Here is a 10,711-nt window from a genome sequence, read left to right on the forward strand (position 1 = left end):
AAAAGAAAGGGATGGAGGGTGAACCTATAGATTAAAACAGACTTAAACTGTTTTTTGGAACAGTTTCAATAGATGGAAACTATACATATATTTTGTAAATGCAGACTTAAACTTTTCAAAACTCTTGGCAGGTCATGAAAGACAAGGAAAGACCAAGAAACTCTTACAAATTGAAAGAGACTACATAGACACGGAAACCCTGGTGGTATAGCGTTTAAGAGTTTGACTACTAACCAAAACGTTGACAGTTCGATTCCACCGGCAGCTCCTTGGAAACCCTATGGGGCAGTTCTACTCTGTCCTATAGGGTCGCTATGAGTCAGAACCAACCCGACAGCACCTAACAACAACATGTAGCCATGACTAAATGCAATATGGGATCCTGGAACAGAAAATGGTGAAAATCAGTGGAAAAACTGGTACAATCTGAATAAAATCTGGAGTTTACTTCATAGTAATGTACCAATGTTGATTTCTTAGTTGTTATCAATATACTATTGTTATGTAAGATGTTAATATAAGGGGAAGCTGGGTGACGGATATAGGGAACTCTCTGTAGTATCATTGCAAGTCTCCCATAAATCTAAAACTCTTCCAAAATAAAAAGTTAAAGACAGAGAACTTGCTACAACATAAATGGACCTTGAAAATATTATGCTAAGTGAAAGAGGCCAGAAGCAATTGTATAATTCCACTGACATGAAATATCTAAACTAGGTAAATGCATAGAGACAGGAAGTAGATTAAAGGTTACCCGGAGCTGGGGGAAGGGGGAAATGGGGAGTTATTGCTTAATGGATATAGAGTTTCTGTTGGGGTGATGAAAAAGTTTTGGAAATAGATAGTGGTGATGATTGCATAACATTGCAAATGTAATTAATGCCACTGAATTGTACACTTAAAAATGGTTAAAATGGCAAATTCTATGTTATATATATTATATATATATAAAACCACAATAAAAATTTTAAAAAGAGAGAAACTTAAAAGACATATCAATTTTTTTCAATGAGCAAGACTAAACCATAGTCATTAGGGAAGTACATTTGGGAAATAAAACCATACAGAAATGCAAGGAAGAGATGACTATAAATAGCAGGATAATGGTTATTTTGGTAGGAGGAAGAGGGTTATAATTGGAACTGGGCACATGGATAGATTCTTCTGGGGTGGATGGAAAAGTTCTGTCTCTTAACCTAGTGTTGGTTACAAGGTGTTTGTCTTCTAATAATTTATTAAACCATACATTTGCTTTAGGTGTTTTCTGTATCTAAGTTTTATTTTACAATGAAAAATTAAGGAGAGGAAGATAGACACTTAAGAGACATCTAAATACAATCAATCACTGGAACTTATTTGAATCCTGATTCAAATCAACCAACTATAAAAAGACATTTAAATATGGACTGAGTATTAGATATTATTGGGGAATTGTTAAATTTCTTAAAGGTGACAGAGGCATTGTAGTTATGTAAGAAAATATCCTTATTTTTTTGTAAATGTATAGTGAAACGTTTAAGGGTGAAATGACATGATGTCTTAGAATTGCTTTAAAATACTCCAAGGCGGTGGGGAAGGGGGGAGGTCGGAAAGATAGGTAAAACAAGTATGGCAAAATGATAATGGTTGTTTAAGATAAATGATACAAAAAAAATTGTTGTTGAGTTCGACTCATAGCTACCCTATAGGACAGAGTAGAACTGCCCCATAGGGTTTCCAAGGAGTGGCTGGTGGATTCGAACTGCTGACCTTTTGGTTAGCGGCTGAGCTCTTAACCACTGCACCACCGTAGCTCCAAGATAAATGATAGGTCCATGAAAATCTTTTGTATTCTATAGTTTTGTGTGTGCTTGGAAATTTTTATAGTAGAAAGTTAGAAAGGGGGATGTGGACCAGTCCCAAACCAGGTTGCTTCAGGGCAACAGTTGGTCTCAACAGAGACCTAATCCCAGATGCTCCCCACCCCACCAATCCCAAAAATCCATTCCTACAAGCCATGTGCCTGAGGTCACAACCCCTGAGGTCTCCAAGTGGCCTGTAAGGAGTGTTTTCCCTCTGTGTCTCTGGGTCCTTAGGACTGGGTGGCAATCTCACCTCTCTCCATCCTGATGTCCTAATTCCAAGAAACAGAGTCAAAGGGAAAATGGGCTTGGCCTAAGGCTCAAATCTGATGAGAAAGTCCTTGGGACACCAGAGCCTGCCCCTGGCAGTGGGTGGGTCTGGGATAGGACAAGGAGGAGAGAGGACAGGTAAAAACTGCTCATAGCCACATGTGTTCACTACTGAGCGAGCTTCCAGAGGCTGGCGGCACCTTTGGCTGGGAAACTGTTCTGGGACTTTACCTCTCTCAGGCTCCTGGGCACCATGCCTTGCTCCAAGCAGCCTAATCACTTCCAGAGTCTGATGCTTCTGCAGTGGCCCTTGAGCTATCTTACCATGTGTGAGTACCAACCTAAAAGTGAACAGCAAAAAGCCAGAGTCAAAGACTAGGGCCAGGCCATGGAAAGTTTCATCTCTGATCTTTGGTCATCTGAGATGGTATTACAGAATAAAGTCAAGGAGTCTTGAGCTTCATGAGTACACTGGAGAAGAAAGGGATAGAGCCCTAGGGGACAGCGGAAACAGACAGGGAGGTGAAACAGGGTCATGATGGATATGAGTAGACCTAGCTAATTTCAGACATTTCCCTCTCTAGAGAGAGATAAATGAGACCCAAGGAATGGGCACGATATGTCCATCATCATAAGGGAGCATGGGGAGCAGGAGAGAAATATTGGCATTACAGACTTATAGAGGTCTAGCTTGTGTTTGAACCATAGAGTTTTCCATTCTTGGAGGGTACAGTGGTAGCATGGGGGAAAACAGAGGTAATGGAAGAAATGGTGAGTGGGCAAGAAGACAGGACTGTTAGATGGGAAACAGTAGAGGGATGAGATGCTAGGTGGGTAGGGTGTAAGGAGGTATGGATAGTATATAGGCAAGGGAGGTGGTCTAGTGGCTTAGCAAGGGTTCAGGGATGGTGGATAAGGAGAGGGACAGGAGGACAGGAAATATGAGGAAAAACATGAGGATGAATGGGAGCAAGGGAAAAAGGCTAGTGGCAGGCAGAGGGCAGGAGTAGACGGATGGTGTGTGGGTAGGGAGGCAGGTGGACAGGAATAACAGTAGGCAGAGAAATAGGGCTGGCGTATGGTAGATAATAAAGGAAATGTTTGAAGGAAAAGTGGACATGGATGATGGATGAGCAGGGGCTGGACTATGCAGAAGGCCAGGACCAGAGGCTTGGGTAGCTTGGAGGAGACGATCGACTGGACATGTTTAAGTTCTGCTGGCAGCACAAATTTGGTCTGACCTGCTCCATTGTCAGTTTTGATCTTGCAGCCATTGTTCATTTACCTGCTGTTTACATCCTTGTGGCCGTTACCAGCGCTTTACTTTGTCTGGTTGTTCCTGGACTGGAAGACCCCTGAACGAGGTAAGACTCATGGACCTAAACAGAACAGGGACTAAGAATGCTCCACGTTACCTCATCATGCCACAGGACTCTTACTCAAGTTCTCAGAGACACAGGAGCTTGTTCAGTCAGGAAGGATCATTCTGGAGTCTCTTCCTTTCCCACCTCTCTAGCAGAGCCATGGTCCCTCCATGCTGCTAGGGAAGCCCTGGGTCAGATGTGGAGTGGCACACTGACATCACCCCTACTCATATTTCTGTCTCAGGTGGCAGGCGTTCAGCCTGGGTAAGGAACTGGTCTGTCTGGACCCACATCAGGGACTATTTCCCCATTACGGTAAGTGTCTCTTCCCCGGTGTTCCTCACAGTTCCCAAAATACTAGCATTTATGTCAAATGGCTAGGGCTGTTCCTAAGGAAGATGAGCATCCGAAAGAAGTCTGAGTCCCGGCTAGATCCAACGTTTCTCCTGGGCACTCTATACTGTGCGAGGATACTTTGGACATCCGCAGCATAACCTGCAAGATTACACAGGCAGAACGCAAATACAGTTCAGTTCGGTTTAACAAACATTGAAAGCTAACTCTGTACCACAAGTTTAGGGTGCAGAGACTGAATAGGACATGGTCCTCTGCCATCAAGGAGTTCATATCTCATGGGGAGGACAGACAAGTATATAATTATGGGTTGGTACAAGGTATAGAAGTAGTTCAGATGAAGAATGAATTAATTCTTTCTGGGGGATGAGGAAAGTTTTCACAGACATGGTGATATGTAAGTGGAATTTTCAAAGCTGAATAAAAATTACTGAGGCAGGCATTGGAAGGGGCTTAGAGAGGAGAAAATACCAGGAAGAGATTCTAGAAATGTACTGCTATGCTGATCCTCTGGGTACTCTTTGGAGTAGACAATAAATACTGCCCCGATTTTTACTCATTTTTGGTTGGAGTACTCTAGAGCAGAGCTTCCCAACTTTTTCACACAACAGCACTCATAAAAATGATAACGTGCATAAAGTGCACTGACACAAATGGCTGACACTACCCAGGTGTTCTGGACACCCCAATACTGCCTGGTTACCCAAAGGCTAAGAAGACCAATATCTCAGCCCCTTAAAGCCCATTCATAGCATATCTGTTGAAAAACTTTGCTTTAGAGAGCACTCTAATCCCTGAAGTGTCTTCACATTTGCTTTCCCATGTGATCTCATTCCACCACCCCTGGCATTTCTCTCCATGGCTGCAGATCCTGAAGACTAAAGACCTGTCACCTGAGCACAACTATCTCATGGGGGTGCACCCCCATGGCCTCTTGACCTTTGGTGCCTTCTGCAACTTCTGCACTGAGGCCACAGATTTCTCGAAGATCTTCCCAGGCATCACTTCTCACTTGGCTACGCTGTCCTGGTTCTTCAAGATCCCCCTTATTAGGGACTACCTCATGGCCGAAGGTGCTTCTAACCACACTTCTTGGAACTTCTGGTCTATTTCTTTGTTTGGAGATGCAACTTTATAAGCCAAATCTCCTACCCCTCCTATTATCATAGCAAAGTAGTTAAAAGTGTAAGTTCTGGAGCTAAACTGCCTGGGTTTGACTCCTGGCTGTGCCACTTACTGTGTGGTCTTGGGCAAGCTACCTAACCTCTATTTAGCTCAGTTTCCTCTTCTGTAAACTGGTGCTGATGAGAATAGTCCAATCTCAGATGTCGTATGATGACTAAATGAGGTAATGCAAGTATTCAGCATAGTACCCGCCACAAAATATGTGCTCAATAAGTAATAGTTAGAGCTTTCAATAGCAATAGAGCAAAAGGAAGGGTTAGAACTACAGTAGGGATTCAGAAAATCCTTCTGGTTATCCCACTGAAAATCTTCCTACTGTAGTTTTGACTGAGTGCCTCCTGCAAAGTAGAGACATTGCCTCAAAGTGAAACTTGTTATGTTTGCCCACCGTCTTTTTTTCTCCACACTCTTTAGTCCCATCTCATTTAGCCTCTCCTCCTAGGACCCATGGGAACAGAGGGCATACAAACAAGTTAGTGAAGAGCAGAAAGGAGAGTGCTCCCTCTCAGCGATTTTCCCCCTCCAGCTCATTTTGCTTCTCTGTCTGCTTCATGATTCTTTTCAGGTGTGTGCTCTGTTAGTCAGCCAGCCATTGACTACCTGCTGAGCCATGGCCCTGGCAACCTCGTGGGCATTGTAGTGGGAGGAGTGGGTGAGGCCCTGCAAAGCGTGCCCAACACCACCAACCTCATCCTTCAGAAGCGCAAGGGGTTTGTGCGAACAGCCCTCCAGCACGGGTAGGTGTTCCTCCCAGGTGAGGACTGGGTGGCCTTCGAACAACATGACAATGTAGGTGATGCCAAGATGAATCAGACATGAGTCTTGCTCTCAAGGAGCTTACTATTGAGTAGGGGAGATAGATGTAGAATTTTTTAAAGTTTTACGTCATCTACTCCTTCTGAGTTAGTTGGGCCAGTTCCCAGGAAGCCAAACCATAAACCCAAGTTCAATATCAGGGGAATCAGGCTAGAGGTGCCCTAGCATATAGATTATGTCAACATTATCTCTGTCAATATTGATATTTACATCTGTCTGTTCATGATAAGCAGAAGAGGCAGTACGGTATAGTGATTATGAGTTTAGGATCTGGAGTCAGGGGCCTGGTTTAAAATCTTGACTCCATTTCTTACCATGCACTCTGGGACAGGTTACTTAAACATTCTGTGCCTTGGTATTTTCATCTTTATGAGATAGCTACTAATAACTATACCCACTTTATAGGGTTATCATGGGCTTAAAATAATTCATCCACATAAAACATTTACTATGTGCCCGGCATACAGTAAGAGATCAATAACCCACTGCCAGTTGAGTCGATTCTGACTCACAGCTACCCTACAGGACAGAGTAGAACTGTCCCATAGGGTTTCCAGGGCTGTAAACCTTCATGGAAGCAGACTGTCACATCTTTCTCCCGATGGAGTGGCTGGTGGTCTCAAACTGCCGACCCTTTGGTTAGCAGCCGAGTGCTTAACCACTGTACCACCAGGGCTCCTTTCAAGAGATCAATAGATGTTAGTTACTCTGACTTAGGGATAAAGAGGGAAGGTAAAGAGCAGGAGCCCAAGGATGGATCTGTGTGATGCCCCATCAGGTCAGCAGGCCAGCTCACTGGACCCAGGGACAATTGTCCTATTGCAGACTCAGAGAAGAGGGAAGTATTTCTTTTAAGGACCTTTCCTATTCATTAGTTTGGAGCATAATGTAGAGGAGACAGCTAAGCTGGGAGGAAGGTGTCCTGGGTTCTAGTGCAGATTCTGCCACTCGCTGACTGCCTGAGTGACCTTGCCCCTCTGAATCTGGGCTTCTGTATCTGTAAGATAAAGAAAATAAGTCCCCTCTGTGTTCTCCACTGTCTTTGTTGTGAGGAGCCAGCAAGGTAACATATGTCAAAGTGCTGAGAGATTGTTATTAGCAATTCACAAAGGTTATATGAGAGAGGCTGTGTTCTCTTTACTCCTCTCTCACAGGAAAACTTAAGAAGCCTAATTCTCTACCAAGGGCACTGCCACAATGGATATCCATGGCCTGTGAGGGTAAACAACTTTTCTCTGCTCTACTCCCACAACCCAAGGACAGACTACCTTATGCATAGACTCCTTGGGTGAGGGGTATTTCATATATGCATCTATGCAAAGTTATCATCATCTTCTCTGTGCTTCCTGCTAATAAAAACAGAGTCAAATATTCCTCTCCCTGATGCCTACTGGAAGCTTTTCTTTTCAGGATGTGGGTCTCTGGGGATCTCTGGTGGGACTCGTCTTCCTTCTCAACACCCCCATATCTTCTCAGTGTGATCCTGGCCCAGAGATAGCACTCTCACTGGCCTTGAAAATTTCAGGACAAGAGACACTAAATATGAGAGCCCTGTTTGATACAAGGAGAAATGCTTTACGCCACAGGGATTCTATCACAATAGATGAAGGACTGGACATGAACAAATGTTCTTCCAGGGTGGTTCCCACCCCTAGCCTGTGTCTGGGAAATGAATCAGGGTTTTCGTACAGGGCTCATCTTGTTCCCACCTTCACTTTTGGAGAGACAGAGGTGTATGAGCAGGTGTTATTCCCTAAGGATAGCCGGACGTACAAGTTCCAGAGCTGGTTCCGCGGTATCTTTGGTTTCTATTTTTGTGTCTTCTATGGACGAAGCTTCCGCCAAGGCACCATTGGACTCCTGCCATACGCTCGGCCTATCGTCACTGTGGGTGAGTGCTGATTTCGGTCCCAAGGCCAACTCAGCTCTTTCTCAACTTCAACCTTAGCCCTCCCTACCCCTGCACCCACCACAGAAGAGAGAGCATCAGCGTGGAAGAAGCTGGGCTCTGATTTGGGGCGTGAGAGGTCAGGCAGGACACGAAAGAGTCAGGCCCAGGGAAGGAAAGGAAGTTAAAGGAAGAGGATTCTAACACTTTCCCTTTTTCCTTTCCCATCTCCCTTGGCAGTTGGGGAGCCTCTGCCACTGCCCAAAATTGAAAAGCCAAGCCAGGAGATAGTGGATAAATACCACGCACTCTATATGCACGCCTTGCAGAAGCTGTTTGACCAGCATAAGACTCTGTATGGCGGCTCAGAAACACAAGAGCTGGTTTTCCTGTGACTGACCGGGCTGCAAGCCCATCCTCTTCAGAGAGACTGTCTTGAAGAGGAGACTCATCTGCCCGATAACCAAAGAGGTCTGGGGGAGAAAGGGAGATGAAGGAGGGCTGTGGGAGAGGGGCAGGGAAGGGAGAATTAGGAACTCCTTTCTTGCCACAGAGCCCTTACAGGGGTTCTTCCTGAGGAGCTTTACTCAGTCATTCCTCCAGAAAGGGGAATTCTGAGGCCCTCTGTGCCCATTAACGAGGCATGCTCCCTTTCATGCCCTCTACTGGCTTTCCTATCTGAGCCTGACACTGCAGGACTTCTGAAGAACTTCTGAAGGACTCCAGATGATGACCTGGAAGCCTGAGTAGCCACCACTCTGGGTTTTCTTTTTGTTTTCAGTCTTCATGGATTTTTTAATTGAGATATAATTTGCATACCATAAATTTAACCCGTCCAAAATGTAAATAAATTTCAGTGGTGTTTATATAGTCACAGAGTCATGCAACCACAGACACTATCTAATTTTCGAACATTTTTCATCATCTCCAAACTCTGGTACCATTATCAGTCACTTCCCATTCCCCAGCCCCTGGCAACCACTAATCTACTTTCTGTCTGTGGATTTGCCAACACTAGGTATTTCATGTAAATGGAATCATATCATATATGACCTTTTGTGATTGGCTTCTTTCACTTAGCATAATGTGCTGAATGTTCATCCATGTTGTGGCACATATAGAATTTCATTTCTCTTTATGGCTGATTTTATGTACGTACCACATTTTGTTTATCCATTCATCTGTTCATGGACTCTTGGATTGTTGTCACCTTTCGGCTGTTCTGAATAATGCTTCAATGAATATTTGGTGTACAAGTATTTGTTTGAGTCCTTGCTTTCAGTTCTTTTGAGTATACCCCTAGGAGTGGAATTGCTGGATCATATAGTTCTATGTTTAACTTTTTGAGAAACCACCGAACTGTTTTCCACAGGAACTGCACCATTTTTCATTCCTACCGGCAATGCATGAGGCTTCAAATTTTTCCACACCCTCACCAACACGTGTTATTTTCTGTTTTTCTGATAATTGCCATTCTAGTGGATATGAAGTGGTATCTCATTGTGATTTTGATTTGCATTTCCCTAAGGACTAATGGAAACCCTGGTGGCGTAGTGGTTAAGAGTTCAGCTCCTAACCAAAAGGTCGGCAGTTGAAATCCACCAGGCTTTCCTTGGAAACCCTATGGGGCAGTTCTACTCTGTCCTGTAGGGTCGCTATGAGTCAGAATCGACTCAACGGCAACGGGTTTTTTTTTTTTTTTTTTGGTTTAATGACTAATGATGTTCAGCATCTTTTCATGTGCTTATTGGCCATTTGTATTTCTTCTTTGGAGAAATGTCTATTCAAGTCTTATGCCTTTTTGTTTGTTTGTTTTTCTTTTTGTTGTTGAGTTGTGGGAGTTGTTTTATATTCTGGATATTAAACTCTTATGTGATACACCCAAGAAAACCCGATGGAGCAGTTCTACACTATAATACATAGGGTCGCTATGAGTCAGAATCAACTGGATGGCAGCAAGTTTGGGTTTGTTTTTTTAATCTGATATATGGTTTCTAAATATTTCCTCCAGTTTTGTAGGTTTTCTTTTCACTTTTTTAATAATGGCATTTGATGCACAGAAGTTTAAATTTTAATGAGATCCAGTTTACCTATTTTTTTTCCTGTTGCTCATGCTGTTGGCATCATATCTAAGAGTGCTTTGCCAAATTCAAGGTCATAAATATTTACCCTTATGTTTCTTCTAAGTTTTATGGTTTTAGCTCTTATATTTAGCTCATTGATCCATTTTGAGTTAATTTTTGTTTATGGCATGAGGTGTGGGTCCAGCTGCTTCTTTTTTTTTACATTTGGAAATCTGGTTGTTCCAGTGCCATTTGTTGACGACACTATTCTTCCTCCCATTGAATGGACTTGGCACTCTTATGAAAAATCAATTGGCCATAGATATGTGGGTTTATTTCTGGATTCTCAATTCTATTCCATTGCTATTTGTTGATCTTGATACTAGTACCACACTGTTTTTATTACTGTAACTTTGTAGTACATTTTTAAATAGGGAAGTGTAAGTCTTCCAACTTTGTTCTTTTTCTTCAAAGATTGTTTTGGCTATTAGTGGCTCCTTGCTATTCCATATGCAACTGAGGGTCAGCTTTTCCATTTCTGTGGGGAAAAAAAAGGCTGTTGGGACTTTAATAAGAATTGCATTGTATTTGTCAATCGCTTTCAGCAGAATTGATGTCTTAACAATACCAAGTTTACCAATCCATGAACATGGATATTTTTCCATTTATTTCAATCTCCTTTAATTTCTTTCAGCAGTGTTTTATAGGTTTTGATGTAAAAGTCTTTCACATCTTTGGTTAAATTTATTCCCAGGTATTTTTTTATTTTAGATACTATTATAAAGGAATGATTTCCTTAATTTCATTTTTAGATTTTTTTTGCTGGTGTATAGAAACACAGCTGATTTCTGTGGGTTTATCTTGTACCCTACAACTTTGCTGAATGTATTTATTAGCTCTAGTACCTTTCTTGTGGGTTCTTGAGGATTT

At 42.8% G+C, this 10,711-nt stretch overlaps 1 protein-coding gene across 1 annotated transcript; it reads left to right on the plus strand.

Annotated features, from left to right (window-relative positions):
• Window positions 1-2,364: 2,364 nt before the first annotated feature.
• On the plus strand, window positions 2,365-8,113 carry AWAT1 (acyl-CoA wax alcohol acyltransferase 1). Its single transcript, XM_012556617.1, has 7 exons — window positions 2,365-2,440; window positions 3,368-3,475; window positions 3,720-3,790; window positions 4,698-4,902; window positions 5,580-5,751; window positions 7,522-7,721; window positions 7,959-8,113. Exons 1-7 carry the CDS (start codon window positions 2,365-2,367, stop codon window positions 8,111-8,113), a joined length of 987 nt encoding a protein of 328 aa, XP_012412071.1.
• Window positions 8,114-10,711: the final 2,598 nt, after the last annotated feature.

The sequence above is a fragment of the Trichechus manatus genome, unplaced genomic scaffold (assembly GCF_000243295.1).
Source record: "Trichechus manatus latirostris isolate Lorelei unplaced genomic scaffold, TriManLat1.0 scaffold00070, whole genome shotgun sequence".
In the NCBI taxonomy this organism is placed as follows: Eukaryota; Metazoa; Chordata; class Mammalia; order Sirenia; family Trichechidae; genus Trichechus; species Trichechus manatus.